Source organism: Paramisgurnus dabryanus, chromosome 7 (assembly GCF_030506205.2).
Source record: "Paramisgurnus dabryanus chromosome 7, PD_genome_1.1, whole genome shotgun sequence".
NCBI lineage: Eukaryota > Metazoa > Chordata > Actinopteri > Cypriniformes > Cobitidae > Paramisgurnus > Paramisgurnus dabryanus.
Genome location: NC_133343.1, coordinates 11,560,379 through 11,585,765, shown reverse-complemented (window position 1 = coordinate 11,585,765; position 25,387 = coordinate 11,560,379). Strand labels below are relative to the sequence as shown.

General features: G+C 37.8%; 1 protein-coding gene across 1 annotated transcript in view; it reads left to right on the top strand.

The window, feature by feature from the left end:
• Positions 1 to 25,387, top strand: part of col18a1b (collagen type XVIII alpha 1 chain b) — a 127,557-nt gene that overhangs the window by 11,998 nt on the left and 90,172 nt on the right. The window contains exons 2-8 of the mRNA XM_065240291.1: positions 9,493 to 10,031; positions 11,755 to 11,835; positions 11,965 to 12,021; positions 12,120 to 12,210; positions 18,838 to 19,008; positions 22,954 to 23,118; positions 23,413 to 23,583. Of these exons, the coding sequence (XP_065096363.1) occupies positions 9,493 to 10,031; positions 11,755 to 11,835; positions 11,965 to 12,021; positions 12,120 to 12,210; positions 18,838 to 19,008; positions 22,954 to 23,118; positions 23,413 to 23,583 (1,275 nt within the window). The remainder of the gene's footprint in view (positions 1 to 9,492; positions 10,032 to 11,754; positions 11,836 to 11,964; positions 12,022 to 12,119; positions 12,211 to 18,837; positions 19,009 to 22,953; positions 23,119 to 23,412; positions 23,584 to 25,387) is intronic.

Genomic DNA, 25,387 nt, shown 5'->3' with positions numbered 1-25,387 from the left:
TTATGTTGGTGTTTTGGTAATGTTATTCACTTTGTACTGCGTAGTTTTCTCACTGGTGAATGAGACATGAGATGTGACCATCTGATCTGTGCGTGTTCATGTGTTTTGAAAAAGGCGTGACTTTATGTGGCGATTTGACTGGAGGGTGCGATCAGGATTTTATTGCTAGGCGGCTACCGTTAGCATTTTTCAAAATGTGAAACCCTACCTTTAACTGAGGCAGGTGGGGCCTGTAGTTCTTTAGATGTTGTTGTGGGGTCTTTTGTGACCTCTTGGATGAGTCATCGGTGCGCTCTTTTGGTCGGCCGGCCAGCCAGGTTCACCACAGTTCCATGTTTTCGCCATTTGTGGATAATGGCTCTCACTGTGGTTCGCTGGAGTCCCAAAGCTTTAGAAATTGCTTTATAACCTTTTCCAGACTGCTAAAATCTCAATTACTTTCTTTCTCTTTTTGTTCCTGAATTTCTTTGGATCTGAACATGATGTGTAGCTTTTGAGGATCTTTTGGTCTACTTCACTTTGTCAGGCAGGTCCTATTTAAGTAATTTCTGTGACAGTAATCAGGCCTGGGTGTGGCTAGAGAAACTGCACTTTTTCACACAGGGCCATGTGGGTGTGGATTTTGTTTTCCCTTCATAATAAAAAGCTTCATTTAAAAGCTGCATGTTGTGTTTACTTGTGTTATCTGTGATTAATATTTACATTTGTTTCATGATCTGAAACATTAAAGTGTGACAAGGTAGGGACCAACACGTTTTCACAAAAAAAAATGCATGGAGCAACAGGATTGATAAGTGCTTTTTTGTATTTTATATTGTATTTTTAAAGGTTGTAAGAACACTAAATTCTGCTGGGTTGTTTTTAGCCCAATGCTGGGTACATATTGGAGGGAACACATGTTGGGTTATAAATACACATGTTGGGTTGTTGTTAACCCAACTGTAAGTTAAAACAACCCAGCATTGTGTTGAAACAACCAAGGATAAGTTTATTTATTAACCCAACATCCAGTTATTACCCAGCATTGTAGTGATGGGATGTTTGGATAATTATTCTGATCTTTAAATCTCATTCATCAAAGTGACAAAGAGTAATTTCATTCTTTTCTTTCACTTGAATATGATTACTTGTTATTTGACAAATTGCCCCAGAACGACCACTAATGTGAACAATTTTGAAATTTCTTATAATGCTTATATCCTTATGTCTTGACATTCACATATAAGCTCTGAAACCTGCACTGAGACTTAAACAATAACACTGCAAAAAATGACTTTCTTAATCCACACCCACATGGCCCTGTGTGAAAAAGTGCAGTTTCTCTTGCCACACCCAGGCCTGATTACTGTCACAGAAATTACTTAAATAAGGCCTGCCTGACAAAGTGAAGTATTTTTGTCTTGTTTTCAGTAGAAATATCTAAAAATTCTTAAGTTAAGATGCATTTTCTTGATGAGCAAAGTCTAGTATTTAGACAAAACATATCATATTTAAGTGAATTTGTGCTTAAAACAAGCAAAACAATCTTTCAATTGAATAAAACATTATTTTCTTGAATTTACTTAATACAAGAAAAATTCAGCAAAACATTTTGCTTATCCCATTGGCAGATTTTTTTTGCTTGTTTTATCCACAAATTCACTTACATTTGATACATTTTGTCTAAAACTAGACTTATGTTCTTATATGCTCATCAAGCATATTTAGATTTCTTAGATATTTGTTCTGAAAACAAAACAAAAATACTAAGTATGAAAGTTATTTTCTGCAGTGTAGACACTGTAAAACCAATTTTTATTTAGTCCTTCTCTTTTAGATGTTTTCTACACATTTAAAATGTCTGATAGACCAGTTGGCGAATAAACTATTTATGCCCAAGAGACCATTATTAGCATATCCACATGCATTGCAGCCCTACACATGTACCATATGAACAACAGCTTTCTTTAAAGCAAAGCTAAAACTAAAATAAAGCTTTTACTTAATTTTGTTTACACTGTTTAATTGGAAAGCAGATAGAAAACATCAATGCAATGACACCTCGCGCTCTAGTTAATTATTCCACACTCTTAATAATATAGTTTATAGTCTAGATTTTTCCAGTGGTTTTAGTTTTATTTGACATGAACAGGTGGCTGATCCAGCAGGATTGTGTTTGCGAGGCTTGAGGTGGGATGCAGGAGAAAGTGGAAACATCTGGATTAAGAATGGGCCAGCTATATTCCCATAGTCCCATGTGTGTGCGTTTTGAAACATGTTGCACTGCAAAAAAATGACTTTCTGACTTAGTATTTTTGTCTTTTTTTTTCAGCAAAAATATCTAAAAATTCTTAAATTAAGATGTATTTTCTTGATGAGCAAACTGACCTAGGAAAATAAGTCTAGTTTTTAGACAAAAATATAAAATTTAAGCGAATTTGTGCTTAAAACAAGCAACAACAAAAAATCTGCCAATGGAATAAGAAAAAATTTCTTGAATTAAGTGTTTGAAAAAGTAAACTTATTCCAATGGCAGATTTTATTGCTTGTTGTAAGCACTTATTTATTTAAAGTTTATATTTTTTTGTCTAAAAACTAGACTTATTTTCCTAGGTCATTTTGCTTATCAAGAAATTACATCTTAATTTAGGAATTTTTAGATTTTTGTACCGAAAACAATACAAAAATATGAGAAAGTAAGAAAGTAACTTTTTCTATTGTGGCAGCTAAACATTGGAATGAAATGAATGTTGGCTGAGTGGGTGAGTTACTGGACAGCCAGGGCAAATGGGGATCATGGTGTAGTGTGGAAAAGTTGCTGATATGCCACTGCTGTGGAAACATTACCCTGAAATTGGAAATCCCGTTCCCACAGTCTGATGCGCTCGCCCAGTTCAGCCCAAATTAGCCTGCTGAATTTTGTTTAAAATGTTGCTTTTAAGTACATCAAAAAGTCTGGATGCTTACATTTATGTTCTTAACAGAAAAGCAGGGATCATTTGTTTGTACAATATAGACAACATTTGACTGGCGTTTCATGAAATTGCACTGTTCAATGCTAATACGACCAAATACGACATCTCGCGTTATTTCTCTCCGAATGTGCGAGTCGCAATACTTCAGCATTCTACTGCTATCAGTTATTAATTAGTTAATAGTGAACTACTACGTTCATCATCTGTGTGCTATTACTTACCAGTTTGTTAATCAGGGTTTCTTGTTAGTTAACAGTAGTTACTAGATTGTTAATACTGCATTACTAATTTGTTCCTGTGTAGTTATTTATTAACAATGGATCCGTATTCTAAAGTGTTACCAACTAATGAAATATTTGTGATCATACTAGGTTGTGACTTTATTCCTTTCCCTTTTAACACTTTGATCTCTAAGCCAAGTTACTATGAACTTACATGATCCTCAAATTGTTGTCACAATGTGTGCGTCACAGTGAGCCAAAATTGTAACCACACAGCGCACTCATGGTTTGCTCATATATTAAGGTCACCATATGAGGTCACTGCACACTCAATGGGAGCACATAATACCCATAAAGCACATGGGATGAAAAGTAACAAATGTCGCACAGAGAATAACTATTCTAGCTAATCGGAAACATGTCGCAGAGACGTCAGCATTTAATTGCAAATAATATACAGACAATAAAAAAAGTGAAAGAGACATGATGGTCTCTGCATTTAACCCCCCAACTGAGTAGTGAAGCCATCCACTTCAAGGCATTAACACACACAAACGCACATACACATGGCAACTATCACTGCAACGCCCTAACAAGCAGTCAGTTCCTGCCAGCTGTGGGAATCGAACCACCAACCACACAAGTCTGACTCTCTAACCACTAGGTCACAATGTTTAGACAAACCAATCTGTGAATCCTGGTCACTTTTACCTCCAATCAGTTAGCTTTCTAAAACCTATATTTAGGCTTCTTGATGCCATAACATTGTTGTCGACATTTTATATGGTAAATACATTACACACCATGTGGCTGTATTATAAAATGCTGTGTAGAAAGTGTCCTTAATTTGATCCTATGATCATTCCTATAATATTTCTTAGAAATTATAGGTAAGAAGTGTGACATTCTACTCTTGGGCCAACATTTTCCAGACATGTGTGCTTTCCTGCTATAACAGAATGAGTGTGCCGTTCCCCTAAAATTATGACCATAGTATGAGCACACAGTGAGTGTACCATGACTTCAGATTGTGACCATAATATTAGTCACAGGTCGTGACTCATACTATGGTCACGATGTCAGGTTATGGTACACTCAAAGCTTGCTCATCATGGTCACTATGTGAAGTCATGGCACACTCATTGTGCACTCATACCATGAACTCAACATTCTGAATTCACAATGAGCTCACATATAGTTCACACTATGATTATCACAGCATGAGAACGATGTGACGTCACTGTGATCCTCCAGTATCCACCTTTTCCTAGTAAGATATAGGAAGTAGAATGCCCTACTGTACTTGTGTTGGATTGCCTCCTTTTAACCTGCTCAACATTTTAAAATCACAATGAGCTCACATATAGCTCACTCTGTGAATTATCACGGTATGAGAATGGTGTGAATTCACTGTGATCTTGTTTGATCTCACATGTTGACTGGGTTGTGAATCATGAGAACGCAAAATTCATTAAAATGACCTAAGCAGCTTTCTCTTAGGGCTTACTGTAATACACTCTTAGAGTTTTATTTCGCTGTTCTACCTTGTAGTTACATGGGGAAAAACAGTAACTCAATTACGTTCCTTTTATTATATGTCATTACACTGCATTCCAAATTATTATGCACATGCCATTTTTATTTATTTTTCCAATACAGTCAGTAAGTTTACAAATTTTATTTTACCCTCAACACTTATATGAGAGTGTGGATGTTATTCTATTTAAATGAAATAAAAATGTTAAAAGATACTTTAATACTTTGGAAAAATATGCAAAATATGCTGCTCCAAATTATTAAGCAAGTTGTAGTTCTCCTACAATATGGGTATGAAAAAGGTCTTTCTAAAGACAAAAAAGTGTGTATTATTTTAAAAGCAAATTATTTCCTATAACAATTTATATTTGTTGGATATAAACAGAAATGATTGAACTATTATAAGATTTATAAGTGATTCACAGTACATAAAGATTTGACTGTATAAAGGCTTTTTAAAACATTTTATTAAGGAAATATTAGGAAAAGGCAGCAAGAAAAAGCTGTCTCTGGAATCCCAAGAACCCCTTTTAAATCTTTTTACATTTTTATTTCATTTAAATAGAATAACATCCACACTCTCACATAAGTGTTGAGGGTATATAAAAATTTGTAAACTTCCTGAAAGTATTGAAAAAATAAACAAAAAAGGCATGTGCCTAATCATTTGGAAAGCAGTGTAAAGATTCTTAGGAACTCCTCATTAGGAACTATTTTGAATAGATCTTATGCCAAACTTTTTATAAAGACATTACACATTTTATATAACATCCCAAAATCCTGTACATTCACACCTTTTAAAGGGACTGTAAGTAGGATTTTAAGTGTTTTATTAATCAAAATCAATGTCTTTATTCATAAATGTCCTCATTGGTGTCAAATGACCTCTGCCAGTGATCTGACTTTTCTTTTGTAAGCTTGGAATTTCTTCTCTTTACTTACATTGAACTGGTAAGTCCAAGGAGGCTTCCATTTCATTCAGCTGTATTGAAAACTATAATAGCAGAGAGGGACAAAAAGCACTAGCTTACCAACGCGTTTCCACAACGCGTTTTCATTCAGAACACGTGAACCAGCTGAAACGGACAAGGAGATCAGTGAGTACATAAAGGCTACCGTAGTTGCAACACGCATTTGGAAAAGCGAGGCGCTAGAGAGCACTATTTGTTTGCATGCAAAAATAAAATTTTACTACTATATGGGGGTATATACAAAAGAGATATCCCGCACACTAATAACTTGCAAAATATTTATTGCGACGTTTCGATCGTAAGATCTTCTTCAGGCATATGAACATGATAATGGTATCACAAAGTATTTAAAAAAATTTTATGGACCAATCACAACAGACAATAGTCACCGACTAATCACAGTATCAGACCTTCAATGACCAATCAAATTTGTCTACAATTATTTCCATCACATCAACAACCTCAATATCATACACAAATCAGAAACAGTCTATAATGACAAGAAAAAAGAGAAAACACCACAAACCGTACATACTGCATGAAGAATTGGAATAAGCATAGTGCAAAACTCCATCAACAATTTAAAAAAACACAAATTTTTTCCTCTCAAGATTATAACATCACATTAAAAAGGGCTTCATCATTTAAACCAAGAGGCGATAATGTTTGTAAAGTAAAAATCCAAAATAATTCGCGTCTCTGTAGGAGCATGTCAATGTCTCCGCCTCTCGGTGGCATAGTCACTCTTTCTATCCCACAAAAACTTAGAGAAGAGACATCATGACTCATGGCCATAAAGTGTGAACCGGATAGTTAATGTCTTTTCTTCGAATAGAGCTCGGGGGCCTCATTTATAAAGCGTGCGTATGCACAGATTTGATCGTAAAGTTTGCGTACGCAAAAATCCACGGCAAAGTGCATATTTATAAAAGCTGTCTTTGACGTGGAAAAGTGCTTAGCGCCACGTCAGGGTCTGAGCAGACGTACGCACTTTTGCTTGTCTGATTGCTGCAGGTTTTTGGAAATATAAGCCATTCTTGCTGTTTGAATTTTGGTTTAAACATTTAGAAGTGCTCTTTTATATGTCTGTGACATTAATTAGACATCGTTTAAAGGCGGAGATCTGAAACTGCTCGGCTGCGCACAAGTTCAAGTTCATTTGCGATTTATAGATTTGAAAGGGGTACGCGCGTTTTTTGCGCGTACGTTCGGTTTATAAATCACACGTACGCATTTTTTATAAATGATCGTAAGATCAAATGTAGGATGGTTTTTACGCAGCATTTTATAAATGAGGCCCCTTGTGTTTACTAATTCTTTTTTTCAATTGGCGCGTAGTTTTACCAACATAGCCTAAACCACACGGACAACGAATTAAATACACCACATGTGTAGAGGCACACGTTATCACAGAATTAATGTGGAATTTTTTTTCCGTTCTAGGGTGACAGAAGAATGACATTTTTTTCGTGTTATTGCACTGGGCACAATTACCACACCGGTAATTTCCATTTTGTAATGGACTAATAGTTCTCTGTGCAAGAGTGTGTGTGCAACTCTGAAAACGGGCATGTACTAGATGATCTTTTAAATTTTTTGCCCGTTTGTACACTATAAGTGGAGGGTTAAGGAAAATAGAACTAAGCTCAGGATCAGATGACAAAAGATGCCAATGTTTTTTGAAAATAGATCGAATTAAATAAGATTTGTCGGAATGAGTCGTGATGAAAGTAAACTAATGTTTTTTAACCTTTTTTGTCCTCTTCTTTAATAATTGAGCTCGTGTATTATGAAGAGTAGTATCAAAGGCTTCATCAATCCATTCTGTAGGATATCCTCTTTCTAGGAATTTCATTTTCATTGTCGTTGACTTCTCAATAAAATCTGAATCAGAGATTCAATCAACCTTGAAACATTTTCTCTCCACACGGGGTGACATTATTCCCCCGACAGAATTTTTGATCGAGATGGCATCATACGTTTTGAGATACAATTATTTCAACTTTGATATGGATTTTTTCCTCCAGATCAGTGGAACAGCGATGGGCTCTATTTTTGCCCCTAACTATGCCAATTTGTTTATTGGCTTCTTTGAACAATGTTTTGTATTTAATGTGGAAAAAAATCCTTTTTGTTCGCGGATCATAAAATGGTACAGATACATTGATGACATTTTTTGTATTTTTTTGGGTAATCACAATGATGTAAATGAGTTTGTGTCTGTCCTTAACGGATTTGTTGAGGATTTGGAATTTACATTGGAAGTGAGTGATTTGAAAGTACATTTCCTTGATATGTGGGTACAAAAGAATGAGGGCCGTCTAATCACGACTTTGTTCACTAAAGAAACCGATCGCAACACATTACTACTCGCAACTAGCTTTCACCCTACCTCGTTAAAGAAGGGTTTGCCGAAGAGTCAGTTCTGTAGATTAAGAAGGATTTGTCACTCTGATTCAGATTTTATTGAGAAGTCAACGACAATGAAAAGGAAATTCCTAGAAAGAGGATATCCTACAGAATGGATTGATGAAGCCTTTGATACTACTCTTCATAATACACGAGCTCAATTATTAAAGAAGAGGACAAAAAAGGTTTCATCACGACTCATTCCGACAAATCTTATTTAATTCGATCTATTTTCAAAAAACATTGGCATCTTTTGTCATCTGATCCTGAGCTTAGTTCTATTTTCCTTAACCCTCCACTTATAGTGTACAAACGAGCAAAAAATTTAAAAGATCATCTAGTACATGCCCGTTTTCAGAGTTGCACACACAGTCTTGCACAGAGAACTATTAGTCCATTACAAAATGGAAATGACCGGTGTGGTAATTGTGCCCAGTGCAATAACACGAAAAAAATGTCATTCTTCTGTCACCCTAGAACGGGAAAAAAATTCCACATTAATTCTGTGATAACGTGTGCCTCTACACATGTGGTGTATTTAATTAGTTGTCCGTGTGGTTTAGGCTATGTTGGTAAAACTACGCGCCAATTGAAAAAAAGAATTAGTGAACACAAGAGCTCTATTCGAAGAAAAGACATTAACTATCCGGTTGCGGCACACTTTATGGCCATGAGTCATGATGTCTCTTCTCTAAGTTTTTGTGGGATAGAAAGAGTGACTATGCCACCGAGAGGCGGAGACATTGACATCCTCCTACAGAGACGCGAATTATTTTGGATTTTTACTTTACAAACATTATCGCCTCTTGGTTTAAATGATGAAGCACTTTTCAATGTGATGTTATAATCTTGAGAGGAAAAAATTTGTGTTTTTTTTAAATTGTTGATGGAGTTTTGCACTATGCTTATTCCAATTCTTCATGCAGTATGTACGGTTTGTGGTGTTTTCTCTTTTTTCTTGTCATTATAGACTGTTTCTGATTTGTGTATGATATTGAGGTTGTTGATGTGATGGAAATAATTGTAGACAAATTTGATTGGTCATTGAAGGTCTGATACTGTGATTAGTCGGTGACTATTGTCTGTTGTGATTGGTCCATAAAAATTTTTTAAATACTTTGTGATACCATTATCATGTTTATATGCCTGAAGAAGATCTTACGATCGAAACGTCGCAATAAATATTTTGCAAGTTATTAGTGTGCGGGATATCTCTTTTGTATACATGTTTGCTGGACTACTATTGTCTCTTTATCCTACGCACCTAACCGGAACTCACAGGTGTGCGACATTGGTCTTTCACTACTACAGTATATGGGGGAAAATCCTCCTTACTGTCCCTTTAAACTTATTTTTGGAATCTGGTTATAATTTATGACTGGTTACTTTTTTTGCCCATAGAAGAAAATGGAATCTCCCTGCTACAACTTTTTGAAAACCTACCTGAAGAGATCACCCAGGTGCCCGGACCAAATGGTGAAACTGGATACCTTTTTAATAAGGAAACCAACATGGAACAGATGGCACGTGCCCACCTACCCAGAACCTTTTACAGAGACTTCTCCCTGGTCTTCCATTTAAAGCCTACCTCCAAAGATGCTGGAGTGATTTTTTCCATAACCGATGCAAATCAACTAATCATGTATGTAGGGGTCAAGCTCTCAGCTGTGGAGAACGGAGAAAGGAAAGTTATTTTTTATTACACAGAGCCTGATTCAGATGTATCTCGAGAGGTGGCCAGATTTGAGGTGCCACATCAGCCTGATAAGTGGAGCCGTTTCTCTCTGGCTGTTAACATGGATCAATTGTCTTTCTATGGGGACTGCGAATCTAATGCCAAGGTGATCAAGTTTAAACGCTTACCTGATGATGTGGAGCTCGAGGCAAACTCTAAGATCTTTGTGGGACAGGGTGGAGGTGCTGACCCTGACAAATTTCAGGTATTATCAGTAGTTTTAGGTTTATTAAATTGATGTGTTATTTTTATATTTCAGTAACTTATTTACAGTTGTATGCAAAAGTTTGGGCACTCCTGACAATTTCCATGATTTTCATTTATAAATATTTGCGTGTTTGGATCAGCAATTTCATTTTGATATATCAAATAACTGAAGGACATAGTAATATTTTAGTACTGAAATGAGGTTTATTGGATTAACAGAAAATGTGCAATATGCATTAAAAAGAAATTAGACAGGTACATAAATTTGGGCACCCCATCAGAAAAAATATCACATTTAGTAGAGCCTCCTTTAGCAGTAATAACAGCCTTAAGAGGCTTCCTATAGCCTGTAATGAGTGTCTGGATTCTGGATGAATGTATTTTGGACCATTCCTCCTTACAAAACATCTCCAGTTCAGTTAGGTTTGATGGTTGCCGAGCATGGACAGTCCGCTTTAAGTCACCCTACAGATGTTCAATGATATTTAGGTCTGGGGACTGGGATAGCCAGAACATACAAGATTGTACTTGTTCCTCTACATAAATACAGAGTAGTTTTGGGTCATTGTCTTTTTGAAATATCCAGCCTCAGCGTAACTTCAACTTTGTGACTGATTCCGCAACATTATTCTCAAGAATCTGCTGATATTGAGTGAAATCCATGCGACCCTCAACTTTAACCAGATTCCCAGTACTGGCACTGACCACACAGCCCCACGGCATGATGAAACCTCCACCAAATTTTACTGTGGGTAGCAAGTGTTTTTCTTGGAACGCTGTGTTCTTTTGCCGCCATGCATAACACCCCTTGTTATGACCAAATAACTCAATCTTTGTTTCATCAGTTCACAGCACCTTATTCCAAAATGAAGCTGGCTTGTCCAAATGTGTTTTTGCATACCTCAAGTGACTCCATTTGTGGCTTGTGTGCAGAAAAGGCTTCTTTTGCATCAAAGTGCACTAAACTGTGGAACGATGCAAGTTGATGTTGTAGGTTTTGGAGGTGGTCTGTGGGCTGTTTTTGACCGTTCTCACTATCCTTCGCCTTTGCCTCTCCAATATTTTACGTGACTTGCCACTTCTGGACTTAACAAGAACTGTGCCTGTGGTTTTTCAATTTCCTCACTGTGTTCCTCACAGTCTGTTTATGAAGGCTTAATGAGCTAATCAAACAGGTATTCAAATCAACAAAATGACAAGGGAGCCCAAATGTATGCATCTTTTGATGCATATTGCACATTTTCTGTTAATTCAAATAACCTCATTCCAGTACTGAAATATTACTGTATCCTTCAGTTATTTAATAGATCAACATGAAATTGCTGATCCAAATACTGAAATATTTATAAATGAAAATCATTGAAATTGTCAGGGGTGCCCAAAATTTTGCATATGACTGTAGCTCTTTTACCAGCATCATGACCTTTCATATAAAGTAGAATGTTTCTGAAACATTTTTTCTAAAGATGTTGACTGTGATATCTGTGGGTATGCAGTTTTGGCTATACTTGTGAGGGTATATTTTTTTTAAGGTCTATACAGACATAGTGGAACATGAAAAAACTGATTTGTAAGGGCAATTTTGTGGTTCTTGCTTTTGAAAGGTTAATCAATTAAATTGAAGTTTATAATGTTAACTGGCTTGTGTCAGAGTTAAGTTAAATGCAAGCCTACAAGATGACCGTGAATACATGTGTGTTCACATGTACATGTTTTTCTAGGGTGTAATCTCAGAGTTAAAGGTGTTTGGAAATCCATGGGCTGCTGAGTATCATTGTGATGAACCTGCTGCTGCCTTTGATGTAAGCCATCAATTCTTTTGTTTGTTTTGCTCTTTGCATGCACTGAGATAAATTGTAAATATTTTAAAGATGGACTATAAACATAATTGTAATTAGTGTGAGAAATCTAAAGCTTGTCATTATTTTCAGGGTTCCGGGGACAATGGAAGTGGAATAGAGGACATAACTCAGACAGAGCACAGTCTAGTGAGTATTTTATCACATAATATCACAAAATACTGTATATCATAGACTTTAAGAAGTTTGCTATTTTGGGAATGTTAATTGTAATTGTGTTATTTAAGGGCTCAGTTTTTCAGCCCCTGCCTCCACCTCCTGTTTCTACGACAAAAAGTAAGCCTAAGACGGACATAGATGCTCCTCAGAAAGAGACAGGTCTGTGACATTAAATGTTTATTGCCAGTTATTTTTGGCAACAGGACAAATTTCATCAATATTTAGCAGTTACAGTTGAAAGGCAAATTTTGCAAACCCTTTGGAATGATTGTCCCTGCAGGTTTCTGCATTGATTAATCATTATAAAATGTAATCTTTATCTAACTCACAATTATTGACAAATTTTGTCTGTTTTATAATACATATCTAGTATTTAACAGTAAGAATATCCATAATACGTGTTTGATTTAACCAACAAGAGTAATTCTATACATGCTTTATATTATTATTCTATGTGGGATCAAGGGGAGTGCTGAAGCCTCAGGCCAAATGCAGGGATTCTCCACTGACAGGTGGCCAGCCCATTACAGGGCTTACATAGACAAACAAACACATTCATACTCTCTGTAATATCTAATTTAATCTAATTGACCAATTTAATGTCTTCGGACCAGGGCTGTGCAGAGACCTTTGGAGAGGCAGGTGTTCAGTGTATAAAAATGACCGTTCATCACCAGCTCGGATTCTGATTAAATTGTAGGCACTTCGTAAATCCAATTTTGTGAAGATTCTAGCTCCTCTGAGCTGTTCTAATGCTGCTGGAACGAAAGGAAGAGGGTAGCTAAACTTACGAGTGATAACATTTAATCCATGGTAGTCTATACAGGGTCGGACACCCATCCTTTTGGTCACAAAGAAGAAAGAAGCAGCAGCAGCAGCGGAGTTTGACGGTTGTATGTACTCTTGTTCCAAAGCCTCCGAGATGTATTTTTCCATTGCTTCCTTTTCTGGTATGGAGAGGGAATAGATTTTACCTTTAGGTACTGGTTCACCCGGGAGGAGGTCAATCACACAGTCCCATGGCCGGTGAGGTGGTAGCCTCGAAGCTCTCTTGGGACAGAAGACGTCTGAGTATTCTGGAGGAATGGATACAGATACATTATCTTGAGGGCTTTCAATAGTGGTACTGCATACCTGAGGTTTTTCACGATGATGAGGTTTAGGGATCTCGGGGAAACATTGTGGGAAACAATGATCACTCCAGCGTTTTATTTCTCCTGTGTCCCAAGAGAGCTCGGGATGATGTTTAATCAGCCATGGTCTTCCAAGAATCACGTCCACAGTGGAATTCTCTAAGACCAGAAATCTGATCTTCTCCTAGTGCAGGACTCCCACTGTCAGAGTGATCTCTTCAGATCGATGTTTTATGGATGAACGATAAAGGGGTTTTCCAGTGACTGACTGTACCTTTAATTTCTGCTCGATGGTTTCTTTCTTGAAGTTGTAATGTTGGCATAGCTGGGAGGAGATGTTCCCTGCCTTCCTGGAGAAATTACGATAGGATAACTTGACTTTGGTAGTTAGAGGAGTGTAAATATGTTTCTCTGGTTGAACCGTACTCACCAAAGCCCTGGGTGGACAGATGGGACATTCAGAAATGAGATGTCCTTTACTGGCACAGTACAAACACAACCCTTCTTTGATGCGTTGTTGCCGCTCTGACAGTGGGATGCAAGGGAATTTAACTGCATGGGTTCTGGTCCTGGAGAGGGCGGCTCTGATGGGCGATAGAGTGCAAACTGAGGAGGATTACATGCAAGCATACGATTTTCTGTCCGAATCGCTCTCTGGATAAAGCGTTCAAGCCCAATGCTGTCATCAAAAGCTGCTAACTGTAGACGAAGATCGGCTTTTAGGTTGTTTCGGTAAGTTGTTATGAGTGCTCGTTCATCCCAGCCACTAGCGGCCACTAGTGTGCGAAAACGCAGAGAAAATTCTGCTGCTGACTCTACCTTGCTTTATATTGTAAAGTTCATCACAGACCGAGTTATCACCTTCTGGAAATCCAAAAACTTCTTGAAAGTGTTCACTAAAAGCACGATAGGACTGGAGGACGGGGCCATTTTGTTCTCGGATGGACACTGCCCAACGAAGCGATTTGCCAGTGAGTAGAGACAAAATGAAAGCGATGTTGAGACATGTTGGTTAGTTGTGGTCTGGTCTTCTGTCAGCGACAGAAGACAATGGAGACAGATGTAATAAAATAAAACAAAAGTGGTGTTGAATGGTGATGGAATCCTGGTGAGAGCCACAGACACACTGGAGAAGAGGGAATCCAAAGGATGACGACGAGGATGATCAGGGAAGTTTCTGAAAGATACAGATTGTTAGTGAGTCAGGTATATATCTTAACAAAACAGTGGTTTTCGTTAGACGAGAACGGACGATGTCTGTGTGTTTGTGGCTGGTATATATAGTGCAGTCTTGATGAGGGGTGACAGATGCAGCAGATTAGAACTCAGGTGATTGTGATCGGTGAAACTAGGGGGTGTGAGTGAAAGGACCTGGCAAATCCATGACAGGGCCAGGGTGGCACTGGCCCCTTCAGATTAACAGCTGGCCCACCCAGTCAGAAGAAATCACATAAATTATAACAATCTATTTAATAATAATCACTCAAATACGCATCATTCAAAAATAAATAACTATTTATATAGAAAGTTTATAATTTGCATGTGTTTCTAAACTTTGCAAATATTAAAGCAGACATATCATGCTTTTAAATCTGTCCTTTTTACATATAAATCATCTATTTGTGGTCTATGTAAAGCGAAACTGCAATGCTTGGGTCTGAATTCCTCATTATTATAGCCCCACAGGCCCCCTTTCTACCCCTTTTCTGATGTGCATCTGAGAGCAACTCGTTTTGGTACTGTCTTTTTAAATGCACGTCATACCCTGCCCCCTCTCCAGGTTGCAGAGGTGACACTCGGTTAAACTCCACCCCGTTCGGCCATTTTTGTAGTTTTATAGCAGAGATACGATTATCTAGCTGCACAGAAACTTTTTATTTACTCGTTATTCACAAAATGTCAACAACGGAAGACTTGTCCATCCAGCCTTATATGTTCGCGCCAGAGTCGGAAACGGACTGAGAGGAAAATGAAGACGACGAACCTGCAGAACAACGTCTTCATATGGAGGTATCGCAATGGTGTGAGGCTGCAGCCTCCGGAGGTCGCATATCTAGGCTGCATACGTCATCAAGACGGTCTTATTTCAGAATATTAACAATTATAAAGTTTACTATTATTCTTAGTTAATCGTAAGTTGTTGTAATATGCTCATGACTTGCAAATGTGATGCTCAGTTAACTTAAACCAGGCTTGATGCCCAAAAGCGATCTCCGCAGGCTGCAGCCTTCGGAGTGAGAAACAGCACTGCTAAACCATGACCACCGTGTACTTTACTTTTTTACTTTAAGTTATAAACTGCTTACCGAAGTGCTCTGCTCGTCGTCTCAAAAGAAAGAAGTAATTGACCCCTCAATCAGACGAAGTCTATCGGCAAATCCTTCTTTATACTGGCGGAGATTGGTGAAGTAGTTATCCTTAAAGTGCCTCGGGCACACAAAAATGACTTTACCCACAGATGTGAGTACATTTCTTACGCTCTCGTAACTTCTGCATCCTTGAGCTTGGACTACAATATCGCAGCGAGAAATATAAAATGGCGGATTGCTCGTAGTGGTGGGCTGGAAGTCGATGTCCTTATTTAGCAGTTCCGCTGGAAATACTGTGACGTAATTGTTCAAAAAACGTAATAGATAATAGAAAAATCAGAACCGGTTGGAAAATATGACCAAAACAGAATATAAAGATATCAACAAAGCACCTGAAGAGACTAATTTCAACTTTTATGTACTTATAAACACTACAAATATACAACAAAATGCATTTAAGAGCCAAGAAAGTGGATTTAGCATGATATGTCTCCTTTAACATTCAAGCCATTTTAAACTATTTGAGCGCAAGAAGATGTTAAAGTGAGCTGTTTTCTGTGCGCACACTGTTACAATATGCTGGTGTAGGATGAAGGAGGAGAGATGACTGATGATAAATAACAGAGCTTTTAATATAAACCAACATTACTTAAACTGAGACAATAACGTACAATAAGGAAAACAGACAGAGTATACATAGACATATAATGATGATGGGTGATAGGTGAGGATAATGACAAACACATTTCAGGTGAGGGAGTGAAGAGTATTATGGAAGATGTAGTCCAGATGGGAATGAAAGGGGGCAGGAGTACAGATAAGGATGTAACACACACACATACTCAAATGTAGCATGCAAACAAAGAAACTTTCTGCACTTGCCAGTACATATACACGCAAAATTATCTCGAAATACCCCAGTCTTGGCAGGTATTCTCATAAAAACAGCTATGTCTCAATGTGAACGCAAACAGTTAATAAAGAAATCAGATGTGTAAGTCAGTATATGGATCTGTGCTTATTTGGTCTTATAATATTATGTTTTGCTGATCTGAAAATTATACGATCCATGGCTCAAAAAAAAAATGTAATCCGTTTAACCACTAAAATGAAGTCATTTAAGATTAGGCATTGAGATCTACCCTATTTCTCAAGAGGTCCACTCAGTTTAAAATTTCAGGCATCGCCACTGTGCTATCCATGCATATTTTATACAGCAATAAACAGCATTTGGCCCATCTTTTGACATTTAGATGTTATTTCATTGGGGTTGCTTTCCTACAGGCTATAAAACTAAAAAGCTCAAAGGCGGAAACTGTGGATAATATCTTTATGAAAGCAATAATATAGATAATATCTATATGAAAAACAAAATAGGATAACTTAACAGGCTTCACTTGACCCAGGGAGACTTACAAAACAATTCGGCACAGGATAGCAAACACAACAGCATAAAATAAGGGAGAAAATCAAGAAGGCACAGTTAAGGGAAATAACAAGAACAAAATGATTAATAAGGAGACGATGCGGCAGGGTCAGGAGACGAGACAGGGAAAACAAACCAAGGCCACATGCTTCCACAAAAAACACGTGGACCTGTCATAATCCTATCACAAAGAGCTAAAAAAGACAGGTGGGGCAGGGCCTTCAGGAGCCAGGCCGTGCGTGGCTGGGTCCTCCAAGGACATAACAGCCAGGATGCGGCAGTGAGGCAGGTGGTTTAACTGTGGTAGGGCCCCTGGGCTCCTCCCAATTCATCAAGAGTCTCAGCATCTTTTGTTCGGAGGTGTTAAAGGGCTGATCGAGGCAGTTGCTAAAAATTAATATAAGCTTTGCTTCTCCGAATCCAGAGCCCCTTGCTGCAACCAAGAACTGTAACACAAAATCGGCCCCAAGACATGGGCCTGGTAAGCTCGCCGGGCGGACAGAGTGTCCATGCTGCCCTATTGGATTCGAATTTAGGAAGCAGAGAACCCAAATGCAAGCTTTGCTGACACAGAGTTTATTCAACTAAACAGAAATCAAAAACCCACGAAAAAGCAAAAAGTGACAAGAATTTTGTCAGACTTGTGTACTAACTACTAAGTCTGTACGCGATAATGAACAGACTTGATCAAAATAAAACAAACTTGACAAAGACTATTTAACTGGATAACTTGACTTTGACGCTCTTCACACTCTCAACCAATGTCAACTCATATAATATGATACTAAAGTAGAAAATCAAACACTGTGCAGTAGTCTTGTGGAGACTGTATTACCTGTATCATTTTTATGTGGGGTGGCGCGAAATGGAAGCACAGAACCCAAATGCAGACAGCAGTTTCAAACGAAAGACTTTATACAACAAAGCAGAAAACAAGGATAAACAGGGTAACTTAAACACTAAACACTATAACTTAGTAAACACTAAACAGGACAAGATACAATAATACACTAAACTAAACTAAACTGGATGACACTTAGCAATAAACTTGACTGAACACTAAATATACAATTAACTAGACTTGACTAGACTAGACTAGACTAGACAGTATACTCACAGGTAGGGAAACAAAGGCATGGAACAACAATGAACAAGCACAGAGCAACAAACACAAAGACCTTAAATAGGGGGGAACTAATGAGGACATGGGTTAAACAATAAGGATGAGGATGACAAGGGAGCGGGGTAAAAGTGACAAGACACTAGGGATGCAACGGTTATAGATTTTGATGGTACGGTTATAGTCTAATAAATAATCACCGTTGTACGGTTATTACGGTTATTATGTATTAATTTATTTTACAACATTAATGTATAAAATCACATGAATTAGTTTTTTAACAATTGCTAAATTCTTTTGTATTATCAGTTTGTGTATTTTTCTACACTTCTTGGACAGATGGAACAAAAAAGTTCACAGGTGGTGATCCAGGCTGGGTGGGACTGGGAGGGGAAGGAGTCTTAGGTTCAGGGGTAGTAGGTAAGGGCCGAGGGCGAGGAGTACGGGCGGGCTTTGTGGGGGAGGCAGATTTGGTAGAGGACCAGGCAGACAAACATGACGACAGTGCAGCGGAGGAAACAGCTGATGGAGCTATAATTTCAGGAGAATCATGACATAATTTAATCCGTTTACTTGTATTAATGTATGGTAATCATGCTTTTTGGACAGTGACGATGTGCTTATGTGGGACAAGCAAATAAATGTATATTTCTGTGTTATTGATTGAATGTACTGTATAAGAGACTATTACTTATCATGAGAGAGAGGTATTCCAGAATGCATGGAATGCACTTGGTTTTTCAATATGCATTTAGATGCTCATTGTCTAATATGAGCTTACAATGATGTTTTTGCCAGGAGTATCTACTGGTAAAAAAAAGAATGGTGAAAATGGGGACAAAGGAGACCAGGGCTATACTGGGCTAAAGGGTGACTTGGCTGGTGATACTTTATCTTCACTCTCTAGCGTAGGTGGAACCTGTGGAAAGGAGGTGCAGTTTCTGCTCTTTAATTGTTTCAGAATCAAATGTAACAAATGCATTATGTAAATGTTAAAGCATACAGTCAGCTCCAAAAATATTGGGATAAAGGGATTTTGTTTTATTTTAGCTGTTTGCCCAAATTTATTCCAATTACAGTGATATAATGAATACTGGCTTAAAGTGCACACTCAGTGTAACATACATCCAAATTAGATTAAAGGTTTAGGAATTACAGCTGTTTAATATGTAGCTCTCCACTTTTAAAAGGGCCAAAAGTAATGGGACAATTCACTCAAAAGCTGTTTTATGAACAGGTATGGGCTATTTGTTGCATAAATGAAGGTCTGGAGTTGATTCTAATTGTGGCATTTGCATTTGGAAACTTGTGCTGTGAACCCATAGCATGTGATTTTTTATGTCAGAATAAACCAAATTGTTAATCTGGTAATTCCTAATGTTGCTACTATCTGACTGATGAATTTGTTGTGTTTTTGAAACCTAAATATGGCCTGCATTACTTGCATGGAGCCCCACAAAAGCCACCAATTAATGTAGTAATCTTCACACGGGGAACGAATTAATGTAGTGATCTTCATATGTGGCACCAATTGGGTAGCATGCCATACACAAGACACAGCTGATGTAAATTTTTGTCACTTTCTGACAAAAATGTATTTTCGATGCTTCAACACATTCTAACTGACCCACTGATGTCACATTGACTACTTTGATGATGTTTTTAATAACTTTCTGGACATGGAAACCATACATAGATTTTCAATGGAGGGACAGAAAGCTCTCAGAATAAATCTAACGTTAAAACATCTTAAACTGTGTTCCGAAGATGAACGGAGGTCTTCCGAGTTTAAAACGACATAAGGGTAAGTCATTAATGACATTATTTTCATTTTTGGGCGAACTATCCCTATAGAAGTTGTTGTAATATGCTCATGACTTGCAAATGTGATGCTCAGTTAACTTAAACCAGGCTTGATGCCCAAAAGCGATCTCCGCAGGCTGCAGCCTTCGGAGTGAGAAACAGCACTGCTAAACCATGACCACCGTGTACTTTACTTTTTTACTTTAAGTTATAAACTGCTTACCGAAGTGCTCTGCTCGTCGTCTCAAAAGAAAGAAGTAATTGACCCCTCAATCAGACGAAGTCTATCGGCAAATCCTTCTTTATACTGGCGGAGATTGGTGAAGTAGTTATCCTTAAAGTGCCTCGGGCACACAAAAATGACTTTACCCACAGATGTGAGTACATTTCTTACGCTCTCGTAACTTCTGCATCCTTGAGCTTGGACTACAATATCGCAGCGAGAAATATAAAATGGCGGATTGCTCGTAGTGGTGGGCTGGAAGTCGATGTCCTTATTTAGCAGTTCCGCTGGAAATACTGTGACGTAATTGTTCAAAAAACGTAATAGATAATAGAAAAATCAGAACCGGTTGGAAAATATGACCAAAACAGAATATAAAGATATCAACAAAGCACCTGAAGAGACTAATTTCAACTTTTATGTACTTATAAACACTACAAATATACAACAAAATGCATTTAAGAGCCAAGAAAGTGGATTTAGCATGATATGTCTCCTTTAACATTCAAGCCATTTTAAACTATTTGAGCGCAAGAAGATGTTAAAGTGAGCTGTTTTCTGTGCGCACACTGTTACAATATGCTGGTGTAGGATGAAGGAGGAGAGATGACTGATGATAAATAACAGAGCTTTTAATATAAACCAACATTACTTAAACTGAGACAATAACGTACAATAAGGAAAACAGACAGAGTATACATAGACATATAATGATGATGGGTGATAGGTGAGGATAATGACAAACACATTTCAGGTGAGGGAGTGAAGAGTATTATGGAAGATGTAGTCCAGATGGGAATGAAAGGGGGCAGGAGTACAGATAAGGATGTAACACACACACATACTCAAATGTAGCATGCAAACAAAGAAACTTTCTGCACTTGCCAGTACATATACACGCAAAATTATCTCGAAATACCCCAGTCTTGGCAGGTATTCTCATAAAAACAGCTATGTCTCAATGTGAACGCAAACAGTTAATAAAGAAATCAGATGTGTAAGTCAGTATATGGATCTGTGCTTATTTGGTCTTATAATATTATGTTTTGCTGATCTGAAAATTATACGATCCATGGCTCAAAAAAAAAATGTAATCCGTTTAACCACTAAAATGAAGTCATTTAAGATTAGGCATTGAGATCTACCCTATTTCTCAAGAGGTCCACTCAGTTTAAAATTTCAGGCATCGCCACTGTGCTATCCATGCATATTTTATACAGCAATAAACAGCATTTGGCCCATCTTTTGACATTTAGATGTTATTTCATTGGGGTTGCTTTCCTACAGGCTATAAAACTAAAAAGCTCAAAGGCGGAAACTGTGGATAATATCTTTATGAAAGCAATAATATAGATAATATCTATATGAAAAACAAAATAGGATAACTTAACAGGCTTCACTTGACCCAGGGAGACTTACAAAACAATTCGGCACAGGATAGCAAACACAACAGCATAAAATAAGGGAGAAAATCAAGAAGGCACAGTTAAGGGAAATAACAAGAACAAAATGATTAATAAGGAGACGATGCGGCAGGGTCAGGAGACGAGACAGGGAAAACAAACCAAGGCCACATGCTTCCACAAAAAACACGTGGACCTGTCATAATCCTATCACAAAGAGCTAAAAAAGACAGGTGGGGCAGGGCCTTCAGGAGCCAGGCCGTGCGTGGCTGGGTCCTCCAAGGACATAACAGCCAGGATGCGGCAGTGAGGCAGGTGGTTTAACTGTGGTAGGGCCCCTGGGCTCCTCCCAATTCATCAAGAGTCTCAGCATCTTTTGTTCGGAGGTGTTAAAGGGCTGATCGAGGCAGTTGCTAAAAATTAATATAAGCTTTGCTTCTCCGAATCCAGAGCCCCTTGCTGCAACCAAGAACTGTAACACAAAATCGGCCCCAAGACATGGGCCTGGTAAGCTCGCCGGGCGGACAGAGTGTCCATGCTGCCCTATTGGATTCGAATTTAGGAAGCAGAGAACCCAAATGCAAGCTTTGCTGACACAGAGTTTATTCAACTAAACAGAAATCAAAAACCCACGAAAAAGCAAAAAGTGACAAGAATTTTGTCAGACTTGTGTACTAACTACTAAGTCTGTACGCGATAATGAACAGACTTGATCAAAATAAAACAAACTTGACAAAGACTATTTAACTGGATAACTTGACTTTGACGCTCTTCACACTCTCAACCAATGTCAACTCATATAATATGATACTAAAGTAGAAAATCAAACACTGTGCAGTAGTCTTGTGGAGACTGTATTACCTGTATCATTTTTATGTGGGGTGGCGCGAAATGGAAGCACAGAACCCAAATGCAGACAGCAGTTTCAAACGAAAGACTTTATACAACAAAGCAGAAAACAAGGATAAACAGGGTAACTTAAACACTAAACACTATAACTTAGTAAACACTAAACAGGACAAGATACAATAATACACTAAACTAAACTAAACTGGATGACACTTAGCAATAAACTTGACTGAACACTAAATATACAATTAACTAGACTTGACTAGACTAGACTAGACTAGACAGTATACTCACAGGTAGGGAAACAAAGGCATGGAACAACAATGAACAAGCACAGAGCAACAAACACAAAGACCTTAAATAGGGGGGAACTAATGAGGACATGGGTTAAACAATAAGGATGAGGATGACAAGGGAGCGGGGTAAAAGTGACAAGACACTAGGGATGCAACGGTTATAGATTTTGATGGTACGGTTATAGTCTAATAAATAATCACCGTTGTACGGTTATTACGGTTATTATGTATTAATTTATTTTACAACATTAATGTATAAAATCACATGAATTAGTTTTTTAACAATTGCTAAATTCTTTTGTATTATCAGTTTGTGTATTTTTCTACACTTCTTGGACAGATGGAACAAAAAAGTTCACAGGTGGTGATCCAGGCTGGGTGGGACTGGGAGGGGAAGGAGTCTTAGGTTCAGGGGTAGTAGGTAAGGGCCGAGGGCGAGGAGTACGGGCGGGCTTTGTGGGGGAGGCAGATTTGGTAGAGGACCAGGCAGACAAACATGACGACAGTGCAGCGGAGGAAACAGCTGATGGAGCTATAATTTCAGGAGAATCATGACATAATTTAATCCGTTTACTTGTATTAATGTATGGTAATCATGCTTTTTGGACAGTGACGATGTGCTTATGTGGGACAAGCAAATAAATGTATATTTCTGTGTTATTGATTGAATGTACTGTATAAGAGACTATTACTTATCATGAGAGAGAGGTATTCCAGAATGCATGGAATGCACTTGGTTTTTCAATATGCATTTAGATGCTCATTGTCTAATATGAGCTTACAATGATGTTTTTGCCAGGAGTATCTACTGGTAAAAAAAAGAATGGTGAAAATGGGGACAAAGGAGACCAGGGCTATACTGGGCTAAAGGGTGACTTGGCTGGTGATACTTTATCTTCACTCTCTAGCGTAGGTGGAACCTGTGGAAAGGAGGTGCAGTTTCTGCTCTTTAATTGTTTCAGAATCAAATGTAACAAATGCATTATGTAAATGTTAAAGCATACAGTCAGCTCCAAAAATATTGGGATAAAGGGATTTTGTTTTATTTTAGCTGTTTGCCCAAATTTATTCCAATTACAGTGATATAATGAATACTGGCTTAAAGTGCACACTCAGTGTAACATACATCCAAATTAGATTAAAGGTTTAGGAATTACAGCTGTTTAATATGTAGCTCTCCACTTTTAAAAGGGCCAAAAGTAATGGGACAATTCACTCAAAAGCTGTTTTATGAACAGGTATGGGCTATTTGTTGCATAAATGAAGGTCTGGAGTTGATTCTAATTGTGGCATTTGCATTTGGAAACTTGTGCTGTGAACCCATAGCATGTGATTTTTTATGTCAGAATAAACCAAATTGTTAATCTGGTAATTCCTAATGTTGCTACTATCTGACTGATGAATTTGTTGTGTTTTTGAAACCTAAATATGGCCTGCATTACTTGCATGGAGCCCCACAAAAGCCACCAATTAATGTAGTAATCTTCACACGGGGAACGAATTAATGTAGTGATCTTCATATGTGGCACCAATTGGGTAGCATGCCATACACAAGACACAGCTGATGTAAATTTTTGTCACTTTCTGACAAAAATGTATTTTCGATGCTTCAACACATTCTAACTGACCCACTGATGTCACATTGACTACTTTGATGATGTTTTTAATAACTTTCTGGACATGGAAACCATACATAGATTTTCAATGGAGGGACAGAAAGCTCTCAGAATAAATCTAACGTTAAAACATCTTAAACTGTGTTCCGAAGATGAACGGAGGTCTTCCGAGTTTAAAACGACATAAGGGTAAGTCATTAATGACATTATTTTCATTTTTGGGCGAACTATCCCTATAGAAGTTGTTGTAATATGCTCATGACTTGCAAATGTGATGCTCAGTTAACTTAAACCAGGCTTGATGCCCAAAAGCGATCTCCGCAGGCTGCAGCCTTCGGAGTGAGAAACAGCACTGCTAAACCATGACCACCGTGTACTTTACTTTTTTACTTTAAGTTATAAACTGCTTACCGAAGTGCTCTGCTCGTCGTCTCAAAAGAAAGAAGTAATTGACCCCTCAATCAGACGAAGTCTATCGGCAAATCCTTCTTTATACTGGCGGAGATTGGTGAAGTAGTTATCCTTAAAGTGCCTCGGGCACACAAAAATGACTTTACCCACAGATGTGAGTACATTTCTTACGCTCTCGTAACTTCTGCATCCTTGAGCTTGGACTACAATATCGCAGCGAGAAATATAAAATGGCGGATTGCTCGTAGTGGTGGGCTGGAAGTCGATGTCCTTATTTAGCAGTTCCGCTGGAAATACTGTGACGTAATTGTTCAAAAAACGTAATAGATAATAGAAAAATCAGAACCGGTTGGAAAATATGACCAAAACAGAATATAAAGATATCAACAAAGCACCTGAAGAGACTAATTTCAACTTTTATGTACTTATAAACACTACAAATATACAACAAAATGCATTTAAGAGCCAAGAAAGTGGATTTAGCATGATATGTCTCCTTTAACATTCAAGCCATTTTAAACTATTTGAGCGCAAGAAGATGTTAAAGTGAGCTGTTTTCTGTGCGCACACTGTTACAATATGCTGGTGTAGGATGAAGGAGGAGAGATGACTGATGATAAATAACAGAGCTTTTAATATAAACCAACATTACTTAAACTGAGACAATAACGTACAATAAGGAAAACAGACAGAGTATACATAGACATATAATGATGATGGGTGATAGGTGAGGATAATGACAAACAC